The sequence below is a fragment of the Cynocephalus volans genome, chromosome 10, assembly GCF_027409185.1.
Source record: "Cynocephalus volans isolate mCynVol1 chromosome 10, mCynVol1.pri, whole genome shotgun sequence".
Classification (NCBI taxonomy): Eukaryota; Metazoa; Chordata; class Mammalia; order Dermoptera; family Cynocephalidae; genus Cynocephalus; species Cynocephalus volans.
Genome location: NC_084469.1, coordinates 111,833,650 through 111,852,687, shown reverse-complemented (window position 1 = coordinate 111,852,687; position 19,038 = coordinate 111,833,650). Strand labels below are relative to the sequence as shown.

At 50.8% G+C, this 19,038-nt stretch overlaps 1 protein-coding gene across 1 annotated transcript in view; it reads right to left on the bottom strand.

Moving 5' to 3' along the window:
• The window catches only part of UNC13A (unc-13 homolog A), a 56,329-nt gene extending 37,959 nt beyond the window's left edge, over positions 1–18,370 (bottom strand). The window contains exons 1-9 of the mRNA XM_063110082.1: positions 18,331–18,370; positions 14,809–14,838; positions 14,071–14,170; positions 12,085–12,202; positions 10,183–10,306; positions 9,333–9,406; positions 8,385–8,439; positions 6,532–6,567; positions 3,386–3,593 (exon numbers count right to left, since the gene is read on the bottom strand). Coding sequence (XP_062966152.1) covers positions 3,386–3,593; positions 6,532–6,567; positions 8,385–8,439; positions 9,333–9,406; positions 10,183–10,306; positions 12,085–12,202; positions 14,071–14,170; positions 14,809–14,838; positions 18,331–18,370 — 785 coding nt within the window. The remainder of the gene's footprint in view (positions 1–3,385; positions 3,594–6,531; positions 6,568–8,384; positions 8,440–9,332; positions 9,407–10,182; positions 10,307–12,084; positions 12,203–14,070; positions 14,171–14,808; positions 14,839–18,330) is intronic.
• Between the last annotated feature and the right edge of the window lie 668 nt (positions 18,371–19,038).

Below are 19,038 nucleotides of genomic sequence, written 5' to 3'. Positions count from 1 at the left end.
CCAGCTTGGTGTACACCTAACTCTGAGACTCAGGCAATGTGCTTCCACCCTGTGAGCCTCAGTTTCCCCATCTGCAAGATAAGTACCAACCACCCTGTGCTTCCCGGCCTTGCAAACATCCACAGAGATGGTGGGGAGCACTGTGCAGCCCCCGATGGAAGAAAAGTCTCAGAATAATCGGTTTCCTCTCTAAGTAGAACGTTCCCACACAAACACACTTCTCAGCACTTCTGCAGATGATGCTATGGTCTACCACCGTCTTGGTCTTTTTCTCTAAGAGAAGACATCCTTCTTCTCAAAGAGTTAGTATTTTATTAATATTTAACATCTTACTTTCTTTTCATCTGTTTCCAGTGCATTGGAACTTTGTTCCAATTATTGCTTAAGTCTGAGCCAGTGTTAGTGTGAAAATGAATGATGCTTTAAAGATTGTATTGGTTGCAGAAATGGTAGGGGAAGCTGTCAGGAAGACAGAAGTGCCTCTGAAGAGAGTTTGAATAAGGAAGTCACAAATACAAATGAAAAGAGATCTAGTTCTGTTTTCCACTTAAGAGCACAAGATGGCTCAAGCACACAGGATCTGTGAGAAGAACACTAGAGTGAATCCAATTAAGTTTGAGTCTCCTCCCACTTCTGCCACCAAGTGTTTTACCTTGAGTATGTCACTTCATTTCTTTGGACCTGAAAAACAAAGAGGCTAGACTAGATGCTCAATTTTTTAAGAAGTTCTTTCTAAAATGTTCCATCTACAAAGTATATATGTTTTGTATGGTATATACAAAATATAGAAAAATTCCAAATAAAATTGTTCGATAACTTGCAAAAATAATTTAAAATGCCTTGATGCTAAAGTCTACATTGGAAGCTTATGATGGAAGGTTTTCTTCAAGTTATGTTTTACCCTAAACCCTCTACAGTGCTGAATGTTAGAACTTTCTACGAAGATGAATAAGTTTTCTATCTGCACTGTTCCAACACAAGAGCCACTAGCCATACATGGCTCTTGCACACTTGAAAGGTGTCTAGAATGACATAGGGACTGGAATTTTATTTATTTTGTTTTAATAAATTTAAATTTAAATTTAAAAAGCCACAGGCAGCTACCGTGTTGGACATCACAACTCTGAAAGCTCAGCTTACCTCAATGATAAAAAGATGAACCGTTTATAATTTATTTTCTCACTGCACTAGAAATAAAATGATTCTGGAGGGTTTTTGCAAATCTCAGCCATGATGCAAATACTTGTTTTTATAATCTTCTCATCAAGGCTCAGAGAAGGTCTGAAGTTCAGGAGCCTGAGCAGCTTTGTTTAATAACTAGGTGTTGCCCCTGAGGTTTTGGACCTGGAGTAACATCAGGTGGTTCTGAGGGAACCACTACTGGAGATGCTGCTGGGAGCACAGAGAACAGGGCAATCCCCTTGGCCAATGTCCCTGCTGCAGGATGCAGGGAGAACATCACCTTTGTCCACCTATAGGACCTTGGGAGACTAATTTCGTGGATTGCCAGATGCCTTTTTTTGGACAGTGGCTGTAGATGTGAACTCTGAAGCCTGCTTGATAGGATTCAAATTCTGGCTCAGCCACTTGCTAGCTGTGTGAACCTGGGAAAGTTACTTAACCTCTCTGATCAAGGGTATCGTCCTGTTCTCTGCATTCCTCAGTTTCCTCATCTACAATGCCATGGGGAGATGAGGAAGTGAAGACCCATGTTATAGGATTGTGTAAGGAATAAGTGCATTTGTTGGGACTCATTAGAATTCCTGGAACATAGTAAGTACTTAATTAACTGTTGTTATTATTTCTTCTTACAGACTAGATACAGCAGGACTGGGATTAGGGGGAGATGGGTAAGTCTGAGTTCTGCAAGTGCAGGGTCAGAACCTATTTTTACTTAAAATTTTGATATTTTGTTCATTGTGGATTTTTTAAATTATTAAAATATAATTTATTTACAATAAACACTCATATAAGAGTACATTTTGGTGATTTTTTTTTCTTCATGATTTTTTTTCATTCATTTGGATCTTTTAAAATATTGCACTAAAATATTATTTATCTTGATGACTGAATGTTTTGGCACCCCTTACATTTTACACCTAAGATGAGTACCTTGCTGCTGGACATAAGATATAGGGCTTACTTTCAAGTCCCACATATCAGGGTCTTGCAATGATAGAAGGCCCTGGTGTGTGTGTGAACTGAGACTAACATCTTAAAGAGATTTTTGTGTGTGTGTTATATGAACAAAAGTATACATTCAACACCAAGGGAGTAGAGAGTACTGAAAATTTCCTCCCTGTTCAATTTGTAATAAAGGAAATGTACTTTTAAAGGGGCAAATACTTTGGAAGAAGACTCATGACCAGAAATCATACCAGGCCACTGCTTGTCTCTCAGTCCACCACAAAAGCTAGTTTTTGTGATGACTTACCAGCTGTGTGACCTCAGACAAGTTACCTAACCTCTCTGTGCCTTGATTCTCCACCTGTCAAATAGGACCAATAATATTCCTGACCCAGAGAATGAAATGCAATAATGCAGGGAAGGTGCTGGACCAGCACTGGGCACATAGCTCCAAATACCATTATTTGTACTATCTGTTTACTGAACAGTTGCAACACGGCACTTTCAGGCACCACCCTAAGGGCTTTACACATTTAACCTGCTTAATACCATGTTTGTCATTGTTCTGTTTAGAAACCAGGGCTGGGGTGATCAGGTCAGCAAGGAGGGGTGACAGTTGTGGGCTTCAGCCTCCCAGGCTCACAGCACTGTGCAATGGTGGGACCCACATGGGTCAGGGAGCCACCTATCAGACAGGTCTAGGGACAGCCTTATTTCAAGGGAGTAGTGATGGTGGCTGGACTAATCTGGGGCAGCTCCCAAGTCACTATGACTGTGTCTGCAGGTGGGAACACGGGGTCACAGGGCACCGAGGGCTGGGCAGGGCCACCCCAGGATCACCAGCCAGCTGCTCACTGGGAGTCTTTCCAACATCACTGTGCCTCATCCCTGCCCCCCCCCCAATTAATCCTCATCTCTTCCTCCACCCATCCCCTCCCCCACCCAGTTAGAGAGTACATAGGACCAGTGGCTTTTAAAGACAGTGCCAAGGAGCCCCCATATCTCAGAAAATATCTCAGGGACCCAGACTTCCCTCTTTCTTCAGCCAAAGCAGATCCCCTTTCATGAAACTCATAGAATTTTCTTGCAAGCTTTTGGGTAAAGGAAGGGCTCTACTGCCCACAAGAAAGGGTGGATTCTCCTCTCCTGAATCCACTTACCTTCACCTCCAGCTCCCTCTAGACTCCCACCCCTCTCTCCACTCCAGGAGACAGAGCAGGACATCCACCCCCACCCACACACACTCCACAGCAGCTACCTGAGGGCTCGTGGCTCAGAGAACTCCTCATAACTGTGCATGGAATCACTGTAGGATTCCCGGGAACCCAGGGGTGGTGGACGGACCGAATACTGATGAACTGAGGCATTGGGCTGCGATGTGGTGTAATAGGGTGGTGGGATGCTGTTGCTTGTTTCACTGCGGTAGTCGCTGTCACGATCATCCACTGCACTGTCGGGGTCATCATCTGGAAGACAGAGGACATGAGGGGAGAGGGTGAGGAGGGGAGAGACAGTGCACAATGGGGGCCAATGCTGTCTCCCAGCCTTAGGGAATCTTCACTGCTGCTAACCCGAGAAGAGGAATTTTTATCAATGGATGAAGGATTGTGAGTCATATTAATAGAGGTATAGGCCTTAGAACAGGGGAGGTGAAAACCCTGCTTTACTTCATGTGGGTCCAAATGGACCTAGAGTCCAGGGCCCAGGGAAGGTACTACAATGTGAGGAAGACAGGGACAAATTAGAGGGCATCCTTCAGCTCAAAGGTGAGGATGGACTTTGCTAAAGTCCAACTCTCTGAAAATGAGATGAAATTTTTCCGTCAGGCAGTTTCCCATAATAGGAGTCACACAAACACTCAGGGGGAAGTTGGAAGGAGATCAGGAGGACAAGGTAGAGTAAATGCCCTTTAACCCCCAGATATTTCCTGATATCCGAGGGTGGGGACCCCTAACCTGAACTTACATGTGCAAGAACAAAGAAGCTGTGACATGTTGTCTCCCTCAAAAAGGGTCAGATTCTTAAGTTGGCAAGACCACCACACACCCAGAATCTCTCGCTAAAATGGAATGCGGTGGAGTTGCTGGGTGGAGTTGCCAAGCTTCGAGCGTTTAATAAGTAATGAAGGATATTTTGGTTTGGTTTGGTTTCCTTAGTAAAAAGAAAACAGTTTATTTTCTAAATCCTAAAAAAAATTCTCATTCTAAAAGCAACATGTCTAGGTAGTGGGATAACTGTACATTTTCTTTGGTATTCCTTTCTGTACCTTCTGAAAAAAATTATTTCAATAATGCACGTGATACTTTTATAATTTAAAAGAAGGATAAAGTTATCTTTATTTCAAAAGTAATGCAAGACACAGTCAATGCAGGAAGCTGAAAAGTACAGACAGGGGTGGTAAAAAGGGAAAGAAACTCCAGACTCCAAAATCTCAGACCAGGAAGTGGGACCTTTGGACTTTTGCTGCATTTAAAGGAGGGGGCTGTGACTGTCTATGAGGGGTGGCATCAAAGGATGTTAGATTGTTATGGTACGAGAGAGACTCCATTTATTTAGAAAGAAACTGATGGATTGAAAACAAAAGGCTGCCAGAAAACATTAACATTAACACCCTGATTGCATGGCCAGTGGGACCTACAGCTGTGGGGTTAATTTACCAATGATTCTATGCACCAAAGAGTGGTTTGTACCTTTTACATCTTTTATGTACTTTAGCTCATTTGCCAGACATCTGTGTATTGTTCTTTGTTATTTAAACTTTCTAATTCTTTTTCAGCTAATCATGTATGTTGTTACATATTCGAAAAACAGGTCCAAATTTAAAAAAATTTTTTTTCTTATCTTGGACGTATAAAGCTATTTTGACTTGTTCCCCAAGTTACAGGAAAATGTTAAATTCATTTTCAGCTGGAAAAGTTGGCCTTATCAAAGTCACTCTGGCTTCCCTGTTTCTCATTTGACTTGGGCCACTGTGACCCTGAGATACAGGACCACCCTCTGACGCCCTGGATGCCGTCAACTCTGACACTACAGGCAAAGGTGGAGGCGAGTTGACCTCAAATTCCCACGATTTGCTGGTAAGCAGCAGAGTGAAATTGGGACACTATAAGAGGTGGGATCTGAAAGCTGGACAACCCTCCATGGAACTCTGGACAACTTGTTGATGTCACGAAAGTGCCCCTCTGACCATTTTCCACCCAATTATCTGGTTTCTTTTAGTTTTTTGACAAATCAGCGTTTCTTCCACAAAATTGTCCTTGACTGGGCTGTGATGTTTCCAACCAAATCGCATGACGCTGTGTGTGTTCACCAAATGATTTTTTTAAAAACAGATTGTCTATTTTCGAAGGGCAAATTGTCTTACACAGGATTCCTCTTGCTTTTGCCCAGACTCTGCATGTTACCGAATAGTTTTAACCAAATTGCCTGCTTCCAGCCAAGTCATTTTCGGCCACTTTTGTTTTGACAAAATGGTCTTCTCTGGGCTCAACTGTCTTTGCTTTTTGACCCAATTATGAGCTTCAGTCTCATCATTTTTAACCAAAAATATCTGTACTTTTGACTATTGTTTGTGGCAAATGAGTTGTTGACCGAGTTTCCCTGTCTGCCAAGTGCCTATCTTGGCTAAATTGATTTCTGACCAACTTGCTGATGATAAATTGTTGTGGGCCAAAGTGTTCGTAAACAGTTTTCCTGGTTCTGGGTTGGGCTTGTCCACAGGGTACGGGGCAGAGATGGAGTCCCCAGCTGGTGGAGGGAGGAGGCGGTAGGTTCAGACTGGAGGACTGGGTTTCTCTAGCAAGTGCCACATTTGCAGGGAAAGCTGTGATTCCACAGGGAGAAAAAAGGAAATGCAATCTGGGGGGGTGGCTTGCTTCTTCCTTGGGGGGGTGGAATGGAGGAAGGTGTGTGTGGGGGCTTTGGGAGCTGAGGTCCCTGGAGTGATAACTCCCCGAGGGTCCCTGCCCGGCTGCTCTGTCAGAGACCCCCTCCCGTCCCCCCCAGTGTGACATTGGGCCCATTTCCAGGTGGAGGAGGAAGATGGGGAGACAAAAAGTGGGGGTCACAGGAGAGGAGATGAGGTTATACATAGGGAGTGGGGGGAAGGAGGGTCTCAGTGCCCAGCTGGAGGCAGGCAGGTCTCTCATCTAAATACCCACCCCCTCCTGGCTGAATCCCCCCTCCCCAGTGGTGGTGCCCACTCCCCACCAGACAGAGCAGGACCCCCAAGACAGGCATTAAGAGACAGGGACAGGAGGGCTTGGGAGGGGTCTTGCCAGCCCTCTGGCCCCAGTGTGCCAGGCATGGGCTCCCCGCTTCCCTGTGCGGTGGGGCGGGGGCCTTGGGGTTGCCAAGGCGCCCACCTCCCCGTGGGCCTTCCAGAACATCAAGCGGAGTACTTACTCTGTGGCTCACCCCAGCCAAAATAATTCCAGTTGCCTACAAAGAGAAGGGGCAGAGAGAATAAAAGGAGCAGACAGAGGAACGGGTGGGCGTGGGGAGGGGGCTTCCCATCCTCTGCACTCTCCCCATCTCCTTCCCCACCCCAGGACCCCAGCCCCTCCTGGCCTGAGGGTCTTCCCCAGGGAGTATCACTTTCATTGCTGACCACTGTGGGAGGAAGGCGGGATATCCCAGTTTCTCAACAAGATCACAGATTCAGCCAGGAAGTGACATGGGGCATTTGGGCCCAGGGTTTTCTGACTCGCCTGGGGTCAGGGCTTCCCACCTTTTCTCTCCCTTCAGCTCATGGATAAGGAAAGACGCACTAAACCAGAAACGCTGAGCTTCCAGACACCCCTACTAGGTAGGTTTCATCATTCTGCTTATCTTGCAGGTGAAGACATAGGGCTCAGAGAGGTAAAGTGAGCAGCACAAAGTCACACAGCCCCAGCGCCTGGCATCTCAGAAAACCACCTTGGACCAGAATCCTGGTTCCTCTGACCCCAGGCTGCCTCCTCTGTGAAATGGGGGGGACGACAAAACACTCCCAGGGAGGGCTCCGAGGTAAAGGCTGGGCGGTGGTCTCCATTTCCCAACTCCAACCTGCACCTCATTTTAATTCACCTGCCCAGGTGCTCTTTGCCGTTCTGCTTCTGCCTGGCTCTGAAGACCCCACTCACCGGGGAGGGGGTTTGTAATTCCTTTCAGAGTGTGATGACCCCTCCCTGGTCAGGGAAGTCAAGGGACTTTCTCAATATCACACCACAAGTTAGTGAGGGAATGGGGTCCCCCAACTGCAGTCCCCCAGCCCCTCCCCTCCTCCAGGCCCCACCACCATCCTCTGGGCACACGGGGGCAGACACAGATATGGGGGAGACTGAGAGGGGAGGGAAAGAGGAGAGGAAGCAGATGGAAAAGGAGAAAGAGGTGCAAGAGTGAAGGGGGCAGTTGTTGGTGGGTGGGAGCTCTGCCGCGGGGCTGTGTGACCTGCCCCTTCCTCCCCACTCCAGAAGACTCAGAGGACACTTTAAGGAGGAAGACATTTCTTTGGCTCACAGAGACCTGGTCTGGGTGCATCTGAATGTCCACAAGGCTAAGGAAGATAAACAACCCTGACAACTCTAGCCTTGATGGAGGCAGAGGAATGTGATCATTCTCATTAATTAATAGGCACAGTGCAGTGGAAAGAGAAGCAGACTTGGAGTCCCTCAGACCTGGGTTTAAATCCTAACTCAGCCACTTGCTGGGGGTGTGACTTGGACAAGTCACTTCTCCTCTTGGGCCTCAGTTTTTTCATTTAACAAATGGGTGAATGAAACAGCTTTCATCCACTGTACAGTAGGTGCCCGTTGTACGTGTGTTGGAGTGATCATCCATGGGTGTCTGTCTGCACCATCTGACTGAGCTGCTTGGTCTGTGTTGGCCCCATGACTAGTTTGTTGAATGAGTTATAGGCCCTCATCCGGGATCTGATGAATGAAACTGAAAAGTCTACAAAGTGTTTTTCATGTTTCTAGATGTTCTGGGTCCTTCCAACAGCCCTCAGAGTGAGGGATCTGTCAGATGCCCCTTTTCAAAGAGAAGGACCCTAAGCATTGGAGAGGGACACTGGCATGTCTGTGGTCATGTAGCAAGGTAGGACTCAAACCCAAGTCCCTAATCTTTGCTTCTTTCCACTACACTGCAAGCAGACACTGGGCACCCTTAGGACTTGTCTCTCTAGAATGGGGTGACCCATTAAACACGACAGTCATGGGGTGGAGGAGGAATGAGGGTTTCAGCTGATGCCCAGGGAAGTAATGAAAGGTACTTACAACACTGGTTGCTGGGGACAGGAAGAGGTTTGTCTTGCTCGTCTTGGAATGAATACTGAGGGGGAGGAAAGGAGAGAGGGCTCATCTCAGGGGCACAGAAGTGAGGGGACCAGGATAGCCCTCTGTTCTGTCCCATCCTGACTCCCCCTTTGCCTCCCCAATCCTCTCCCTCTAGAAGAGAAGGATACAGGTGTTTATAGAGAAAGAGGGAAACACATGCACAGAGACCAAGACACAGTGAGAAACAGAAATAGGAAAAAGAGACACGGTGGGGGAAAAAACAGAGGGAGGGGGAGGGGGAGGGAGAGGGAGAGGGAGAGGAGAGAGAGAGAGAGAGAGAGAGAGAGAGAGAGAGAGAGAGAGGCAAGTCTCTGCAGAAAGAAGAAAAAGATGAGGTTGGATGAAAATTAACCTGTGATTATGGCCCCTTTGTCCCATGCCTCCCACTTAAAAGTGTTCTGGTCTTGTCTGCTGTTCCTTCCCTGTCCTCAGCCTTTTGGAGACTGTCCTCTGGGACCACATTGGGTCTTTGCACTGTAATGATACAAAGCCAAGAAGGGGGTGGCATGCAAGAAGAGAGGCACAGAGGGTGGGCTGGTGGGGAAGGGAGACTTTTAGGAACGTTTGAAAGTGTCACTGTAGAAGCTGAGGGGCGTGGGGCAGAGAGGGCTGTAGGGACCACTTCCAGGACCTCTGGGGATATTTGGCAAATGCATAACTTGAATGGATTGAAATTGGTACATCAGTGGTAGACGGCGTGTTCCTGGGCTCCATAATTGCTTCAAGACTGGACCACATGGGTCACCGATTTAGTCGGGTTACAAAGAGTTAAAGACAAAGACATAGGGAAAGACAAGCTAGAGAGAAACAGAGACAGCGAGTGAAAGACAGAGGGAGACAAAGAGAGACAGACATGAGGAAGCAAACCACCTCCACTCCAATGCTCACCTCATCCTGGTCCCTCATGGCATTCAGCTGCTCCAACTTCTTGGCCCAGTAGCGGGCTTCCTCCTCAGGAATGTCTGGAAGCAGAGCCCCAGCTCTGAGCCTGGAAGGCCCTCCCCACCCCTCAGCCTCCATCCAGCAGGTCTACTGAGCTCTGGCCTGGAGTCTTTGGCCAAGCCAAAGGGGGGTGAGGTGGGCAGGCCTTAGGTGAGTAGGGGGAGTTGAAGGGTGGCACACCTGACCCCTCCTCCCCTGAGCTACCCTGGGAGTGGCTAGAGGATGGGAGAGGAGACAGGTCCTGGCATCAGGAGGGTAGGGAAGACACAGGTTCTTAGAAAGATGATGTGGAGAGAAATTAGGTGCTTCCAGGAAAGGAAGAGAAGACTCTCTGCATCTCTGCCTCTGTCTCTACATGTCTCTCTCTCTGTTTCTCTCTCTTTTTGTCTCTGTGTCTCTCTGCCTCTGAGCTTATGTCTCTCTCTGTGTCTCTGTCTCTGCTTCTCTATTTCTCTTTGTCTCTTCTCTCTGTCTCTCTTCCTCTCCCCAACTCACCCCTGCAACCTAAGGCCTCACCAAGGACCAGCCAGGACAGCTCAGCCCTTTGCTCTGTGGGTTGAGAAGCATTTGCTGCTCATTGGTGACCCACAGGGGTGGGCTGTGCCCTGCACACAACAGGCTCCCTTCTCTGCCGACTCACTGCAGCCCAGGAAACTCTCCTCTGGGAAGGCAGAACCTCTTCCTCAGAATGAAGGGCTGGCTGGACCTGTCCAGGCCCAGTCACTCTTTTGGACTAGCTCGGTGAGTCCAGAGTGTGGTTGGGGCTGGGTGAGGGTTCCACACCCCCAGCACTCACCTAAGGGCAGCTCGAAACGAGTGTCGAGGAGGATGCGGTGGAAGGTGGGGTCCTTGGTGCCACAGATCTCGCTGTCTGCCATGATGACCTGGGAGTCCAGTGTCAACCACTCTCCAGGGCCCTCCTGGGGGTTGGGGGAGGTAAGTGACAGAGGTCAGGGTTCCAGGTAGGGTGGGTGGATCAGGTATCTGCTACATGCTGACTGGTAGGTTCCCTACTGTCACATGAGACACCCCCCCTCACCCCATCTCACCCCTACCCTGAGAGTAAGGGTCATGTCCCCACTTTACAGATGAGGAAACTGAGACTCATGAAGGGAAGGTCTAAGTCCAGGGCCACATGGTGAGTTGGGGGAACCCAGAGCCAAGGTCCCAAAGAGAGGGCCTTGTGGGGTTAGTCAGGGGTGGTCCCAGCCTCATATGGCCACTCCTCACCCCTGATGTAGGGTTATGGGACTCTGATTTCAGATGAGAGCCCTGATCCTCCCACCATCCTGGGAGGAAACCCTTCAAGAGAGTAAGCCAATCTCCCCTGGTTCAAGGATGTGAGCCTTTGAGCAAGTGGGGTCCACTCTGAACTGCAGTCTCTTCATCTCTCAAATGTGAATGATCTTTGAAATCTGCTTTCTGCTGCCCCACGTGACCAGGCCTGCGTTACACTTTGGTGGCTATTAAGGAAATTTTGGGTCCCCCTCAAGCCTTCTTTTTGGACTCACTTGCCCAGACTATTGCACCCATGTTCTCTCTATATATTCATTCATTCATTCAAAAACAAATGCTCCCTGGGGCTTCCTCTATGCCTAGTTCATACCAGGTGATGCCAAGATCCCCAAGAGGCCTCAGCCACCAGGCAGTCCCCTAAGAAGCTCACAGTCCCAGGAGGAAGAGCTGGATACAGGCACCCCCAGTCCCATGAGATCAAGTCTAAGACAGAGGGAGGGAGGGGGGCTCAGAGAGCTTCGAGGGGGGAGTTAGAAAGGGCTTCCTGGAGCTGGGCTTAGAGGGTGATGGGAGGGAGGACATTTGAAGCCCAGGGAACTGCATATGCAAAGGTTCAGAGGCTAACATCTCTGAGGAGGGGAGGTTGTGGTGTGGACAGAGATAAGGCTGAACAAGTGGGCAGATACCATCTTGAGGGCCTCCCAAGGGAGATGGATACGGGGGGATGGGGGGAGGAGGGCAGAACAGAGCCTCGGGGTAGTAAGATCCTACTGGGATCAACACAGAGGGGCCAAGTAGAGGGCCAAGGTCAGGAGGCCAGGGAGGCAAGGTTGGGATTGGGCTGTGGGAACAGAGGAAAGATTAATAGAATGACCGCTACCCTTGGCTATGGTGCCAGCACTGAGGGGCTGGGATTCTTGTCTAGCACCTTCCTCTGGGCTGGTGTAACCTTCCCCCTGCTGTCCTCCCAGGGCACAAAATGCTAGTTGCCCACATTATCCCTCCTATCCTTCTTCCATAGTAATATATTTTTTAGCTGTGCTCAGGGATGCACAGCTTAGAACTACATTTCCCAGAATCCCTTGCAGCTAGGTGGGGCTACATGACTAAGTTCTGGCCAAGAGGATGTCAGCAGAGTGCCATGAGCCACTTCCAGTTTGAGCCCTTAACTGAGAGGGTGAGTGCCTCCCTTGCCACCTTTCCCTACCCTGGCTGGAATGCAGGTGCAATGGTGAGCCCCAAGCAGCCATTTTGGGCTATGAGTTTGAAACCACATGGGGAGAAAGACAGAGCAACAAGGTGGAAGGGACTTAGGCCCCAGTGACTTTAAAACTGTCATGGCAACCCTAGATGTCTATACCGGCATCATCAAGGAATGACAGATAAATATCAACCTTATTTAGGCCAGTGGCATCTGGGATTCTCCCAGGCACTCCTCCTTGTCCACTCTCAGCCCACTCACCTCATTGGACTGGCGGATGGTCCGCAGCGGGATCCACACAGTGCCCACCATTGTGTCCCAGATGAGACCCTTGTTCCACACCTCCACAGTCAGCCCCAAATCCAGGCGGTTAATCTCACTGTGGAAAAAGGAGAGGGGTATCGAGAGAGCAGGAATGAGGGAAGGGAGACCCAGAGAGTTTAGTTCATTTGCCTAAGGACACACAACATACTGCAATTCAAGCCCAGACCTGTGCAACTGCTACCTGGGATAACACAGTGGTTCTCATTTTACAAAGGGAAAAATGAGGCCAGAGGCGGAATTTACTAGCTCAGCATATCACAGAAGAACCAGGATTCCAAGCTGGGAGGGAAGGAGTGGGGACAGATGTTACGCATCTCCTGCACCTTCATCTTGCTGGGCCCTTGAGCTCTCAGACCCTGCCAACTCTGGGTAAGGGGGGAAGAGGCTCCATGGTTCCCTTTTCCCCCAGGATAAGGGCATTCAGGGCACTTTCAGCCTTCCCAGTGTCATCCTTATCCAATCAGGTGGGGACACGCCTGAGCATATACACAATCCCAATTCTAAATGCTTTCCCTGCAGGCCACATCCTGGAACATGCCAATTGGAGAGGATGGGATGGAAATCTTGGTGAATGACCAATTCACTGAATTTACTGAGTTACTAAAGATTTATCTTAAGGAATGTCCTTGAATCTGTCTGTCGACTGTGACCTGGTCATTCAATGACTGGCTTTTGGCAAGTTGGGGGCCATGCTGTCTCTCCCTCTTCACATCTTTCCTAGAATTTGTAGCCTCCCCCTTCCTTCCCTAAGTGTTCCTCTGCTCCAGGATCCTCAATGCTGTGGCCTCTCACGTCCACCCTGACAGTCCCCAGCCAGGCTCTGCTCAGCACATAGCCTGGGGATTGACGGCTGCCTGGGTCCAAATCCCCACTGTGACATGTACATGCTGTGTGACACTGAGTAGGTGGTTTTGCCTCTCTGGTCCTCTGTTTCCTCATCTGTAAAATGGGGATTACAATAACACCTTCCTCCCACGGTTGTGGGCAAAGTTGACTGAATCAAAGCATAGAGAGACTTAGAACAGGGCACAGCACAGGCACATTTTGCTGAACATCATCAGAGTAGAGGGGACAAGAGGTTGTTTTGTAGGTGGGGGCATGAGACCCTGGGTATCTCCAGATTCATGAGCAGGTCCAGGTCATTGATTCATTCAGTTATCCAACAAATATTTGTTGAGCACCTACTGTGTGCCAGGCCCTGTGGCATGGGGGGGGGGGTCACAATGGGGACAGAAACTGACCCAACCCCACCATCCTGGAGCTCACAATCAGGCAGTAGCAGCCAGAAATGTGAAAAAATCATAGAAATGACTAAAATAACAATTGGTGGTGAGGCCTGGGAAGGACATGATGTTCTGAAATTACAGCTTGGGGATGAGAGTCAGAGAGAGCTTCACTGAGGAGGTGACACAAGCTGAGACCTGAACGACAAGGAGCCAACTAGTGGGGGGAGGGGTGGAGAGCGAGTGCAAAGGCCCTGAGGCAGAGGTGGGTGTGGCAGGGCAGGTGAGCAGGGAGAAGATGGAGAGAGATGTGGTGGGGAACCACGGTGAGAAATGTGGGTTTTATTCTGAGGTCGATGAGCCATGGACAGGTTTGGAACATGAGAGTGACAGGATGTGATTTGCAGTTTTAAAAATATCCCCCTGACTGCCTGGAGGAGAACAGATTGTGGGAGGCGGACAGCAGTGGGAGGCCAGGGTGGAGGCTGGCGGGAATAGGGGACTTGGCTGGTGGCAGCAGAGATATAAGGAAGTGATTGGATTCGGGATGGGCTTTGGTGGCAAAGATGATGGCCAGATGCAGAGGAAGGAAGGGAGTCCCAGATGACTTCCGCGTGTCCACCTCTGGCCCGAGGGACCACAGAGGTGCCGGGCTGAGCAATGGGGTGAGGCTGTGCCTGACAGGGCGCAGCTGACTCACAACATGAAATCCTGCTCCCAGCTGGGCTGGCTGCCCCGCACGGCGATGGTCGTGCTCTTTACATTCTGCACCTTCAGGGTCACGTACGTGTTGAATTTCTCTGTGGCGATGAAAGCAGGGGTCAGTGCTGCGGCTCAGGGACTCTCTGATGCCCCTTCCCAAGCCCTAAATGACCCCCCTCTGATTCCCCAGAGGGCTCCATACACTTCTGTGCCTCCTACTCCCAGGCCAGTCCTGCCCGTTTCCCAACCCACCCACCCTCAGAGCACAAGGGAGGGGTCTCTGTGCTGGGAGATGTGGAATTTTGGGATGTTTCATCGGTTGCTTAGAAATGACTACATCCAATAGACTTGGTTTTCAGGTGGAAAGACTGAGGCCCCAGAAAAAGAAATAAAATTGACTTTAAGAAACTCTCTTCGCCTCTCTGGACCTCACTTTTCCCACCTGCAGTCCCATCTAAGAGTCTCCACATTGCCCCTTAAGATTCTGGGAGGGGCCACTAGATCAGGGTGAGCCCCACCCCCATGGGTCTCATGGGTCTCTAGGGAGACCTGGGGAAGCCCATGAAAACTGCTGAGATCCCAGGTGGAGGTCTGCCTCTGACACCCCCCATCCCAACCCGATGCTCGACAGACATAAAGCCCAAGTCTGAATCTGGGCTCAGGCCCCCCTCCCCAGTCACTCCAAGAGACAGACAGACAGACAACACAGGACAGTGCAGGAAGAGAGGCCACTTACCTTGGGCACCGTCAAACTTGGCTTTTTTGACTGTGGAGAGAGACAGAGATAGGGAAGGGAGGCAGGGAGAGAGAGGGGGAGGAGAGAGACAGAGACACAGAGAGACGCACCAAGATAGAGACATAATGAGAGATAGTGAGGAGAGATGCAGAGATAAAGAGATAGAGAGAAGAGACAGGCAAAGAGAGAGCAAGAGACAGATAAAGAGACCAAACAGGAAAATAAATGCATAAATATAGAGGCAAAGTCAGAGACGGAGACAAAGAGACAAGGAGAGGAGGAGAGATAAGGAGAAAAAGGAGGCAGGGGTGAGAGGGAGAGAGAAAAGCCATCAGACAGATGAGTGCAGGCCGACCTAGGGGTAGAAGGAAATTTGGACCCTGGGAGCAGTTACTCCCCTTCCTCCCCCACCCCACTGTCCCCATCAAACTCCTCCTGCAGCAGTGCCTTTACCCACAACTAAACAGGATTCAAAAGAAAGAGCCGAGCAGGTGGCAATTGAGTCCTTCCCCAGGAAGTCTTCCAGGATTGCCCAGAGGGCGGAGGCAAGTTGGGGAGGAAGAAAGGGGAGGTGAGGAGAAAGACAATATATCCAGAACCTGTCCCACATTTCAGGCCAGCAAGACCTCTCCCTCGACTGTCCAGCTCCATCTATTCTACCAAATGCTCCCAGGGTTTGGGGTCTAAGACTCAAAGGGGGCTGGGTGAGGTGGGACAGAAGGAGCCAGAGCTGGCTCCAGCAGCACACATGGAAACGTCCTGGTCCTGGCTGGAAGGCTGTTAGAGATTGTCCAGCCTGACTTGCGTGCAGGCAGGGTGACCTGGATAGAGGTCAGGGCCCCACGAGGTCCAGTCTCCTGCTTTACACAACCCTGCAGCCCTAAGTGACTCAAAACTATTCTACTCTGTACTGGCTTTTCTTGCAGGACACTCAACTTTCCTTGCCAACGTCTCTGGCACCCTGCGGCTGTCCCCATATCTCTCTCCACAATACACTCTCCACCCCCACCCCGAACCTGCCCCCAAACTGAGCCTACATCCCTCCTTTCCTCCTTCCCCTTCTCATCTTCAAATTAATTTCTTTGTTAGTGGAGGCAACACACACACATTTTACAAAATCCAAAGCAACCAAGAGATGGCACAACGAGAAGGTTCTTTCCACCGAGTCCTTACTCCCCTCCCAGATGCAATCAGTGTTACCAGTTCCTTGTGACAACGGACTGTCTGTGCATCGCCAATCACATGCATTACTTGACTTCCTACACAAATGGTAGCATTCTACAGCCACCATTCTGAACCTTTGTGTTTTTCAGAACATCTTGAAGACTGTATACAAGTGAGTCAAAGGATAAATTCCTAGAAACAGAACTGTGTTTCTATGAGCAAATGCCGAGCCTCCCATCTTGGGTTTGTATCTCTATGCCCATCATTCAAATTTCTGTCCCACAAAGGCTCCTCAATGGAACCAGTGAGGAGAAAAGTCCCATCAAGGGTAGGGGAAGTGGGGTGGCCCTAAACACACATCAGTAAATACTGTTTGTTCCTGTTGCAGACACACAGGGAATCCACAGGACAGAGAACGAGCATCTTCCTATAACAAAGCCAACCTCTCCACCAAAAACACCCAGGCTTTTTTTTGTTTTTTGCTGTTTTGTTTTTGATGGTCGGCCGGTATGGGGATCTGCACTCTTGACCTTGGCATCATAGCACTGCACTGTAGCTGAGCTAACCCGCCAGCCCGGCCTCAGACATCAACTGCAAATGAAGTGGCATCACGCCCACACACTTGGGCCTGGGTTTGGGAGGAAGAGTGTGCACAGAGCCCTTAGCTGGGCGTGGAGGAGGTAAGAACTGGCTCAGCATGGAGTCAGGCAGAGCTAGGTTCACATTCCAGTGCTGTGTGACCCTGGGCAAGAGAACCACTCCCTCTGGGGCCTCCATCTGTCTCATTCCATGTCTGTCTCTCTCTGTTTTCCTAGATCCGGCTCTTTCTTTCTTTTCCTCTCTCTCTTTGTCTCCCCCTGTATTTTCTGTCTCTGTCTTCCTCTCTTTCCCCCACACCCCAAATCAGCCACCACATTCTCACCTTCCCACTCGAGGCAGGGACTGTATGTGCAAAGGCCCCTCTCTTGAATGCATGCTCAGCCCCCATCCCACTGGCTTCCTCTCACACCCTCAGCCCCACCCACCCACAGGGAGCTTACCCACCCAGCACCTCACACCTGGGGTGGAGTGAAACTCAGGGACACTCAGGACTGTGCCCAGCAAGAGCGCCAGGCTTCCCTCCTAGGACAGTCCCAGCTTGCAAACCTGGGGACTCTCCATGAAGGGTGGGCAGGGGCAGGGTGGGAGAGAGAATTGTGAAAGGGACAGAGGCTGAGAAAGGCACACACACACAGAGGGACCAACACAGGGAGAGAAAGGGAGGAGAGAGGAGGAAGGGGTGGGGATGAAGAGCCCAAGGCATGAGAGTCAGAGAGAAACAGACACAGAGAGACAGAAAGAGACAGACACAGAGATTGCCTAGACTAGGGAGGGCAGGCAGGGGAGATGCTGGGAGAGGAGAGGCAGAGGTGGGGGGAGTTTCAGGTGCGTGGTCAGTGCCAGGCTCAGGGGGACCTGAGGGGCTGACTGGGGTCTAGCCTTGATGGTGCCCTATTTTCCAGACCATGGATCTAGGCTTAGCGGGGAGCCCTGTAGTCCCTTGGTCTGTTTTCTCTTCTCTCTCTTTCCATCCTCTTCTTTCAGGTCTCTCCCTGTCCCTGCTGTGTCTCTCTCTGTTTCTCTCCTCTCTGTTCTATTTCTCTCCACCCCTGTCATTTTCTTTCTGCCTGTCTCTCTCTGGTCCCCCTCATCCCACCTCGTCTATCCCCCTTCCTCCTCCCTGAGCTCAACTCTTCACCTGTAGTTCCTCTGGGCTGGGGGTGGGGATGAGCTCAGTTGGGGGGTCCTCAGGCAGTGGGGGGCTTGCTGGAGGGCTCTACCCTCTGACAGCTGAGGCCAGCTCAGGCCCTCAGCCCCCTTCAGAACGTGCAAAGCGCGGCCATTTTTCGTCATGGGGGGCTCAGAGGGAGAAGGGGAAGACTCAGGGGGAGAGGGGTCTCCGATGGGAAAGGGGAAGGGGGAGGGCGTCCAGAGTGGGGAGGGGGTTCTCAGGGGGGAAGGGAGCGCATGGTGGGGGAGGAGACCCAGAAAGGGGGAGGGGCAGGGAGGGGAGGGTGGTCTCAGGGGGAGGGGCTTGGAGGAAGGAGGGGTCTCAGAGAGGGGCGGAGGGGGCTCTGAGAAAGAACCGAGTCTCTCCCGCTCTGTCTTCCCCGGTCACCGTCGTCACATCCCGCGACCTTCGCCACACCCGCGCGGGACTGCGGTATCGGGGTCAGCGGGGCGGAGGCGCCACCCCTCCCCGGCGGGCTCCGGGTCACACGCGCGAGGCTATTTATAACGTGAGCGTGGAGGGCGTGGGCGACGCGACGGCGGGGAGGGGGGCGGGGGACGGCCCAGGCGGGAGGAGGGGGTGCCCACAGCTGTCCCCTGTGACAGGCGGGTGCAGGCACCGCGTCATGCGCGGTCGGTGGCCCGTGCGGCCTCTGGGGCCGCCCTCAGCGCTGATGCTGAACGTGCTTGCAGAGGCAGGTTCTGCTGGGGCCGGAAGCCAGGGGAGGCAGGAGCGGGGGGTTCAGGCTGCGGGACCCCCACAAGTGCTGCCCGGCTCTGGACCTCTTTTTTTGCATCTGGGAAATGGGGAGAGATGGGGCGGGCTGGCTTGGTTTCCCTCTCCTTCTTCCTCCCTGTTCCCTCCTCCTCATGATTATTATAGTATCATTCTTGTCATCATCAGCATTATTAATAGTATCATTACTATTTTTATTATTCGGTTGGGTTCTAGGTGTACTCCTGGCCTGGATTCTACAACCCCGGGTTCTAATTGAGAGGGACTTCAGTCTGAGGGCACTTGGTCCATGACCAGCCGGGCTGGGATGGGAGCACGTGAAGGGTGGGGGAGGGGAGCCAGCCATCAGGGGGAGTGGCTGAAAGCCCACCTGCCCAAGGCCACAGTAACCCAGTCAGCGTGGCCTTGGCATGGAGGAGGGGCAGAAGCATAGAGTATCCAGAAATAGATTCTAGGATATTTGAGAGTTTCATGTGTGATGTTGGTGGCAGACGTTTCAGCGGAAGATGGGTGGGGTTTGTGATAAAGGACGTTGGCCCTGCTGGTTTTGAATCTGGGAT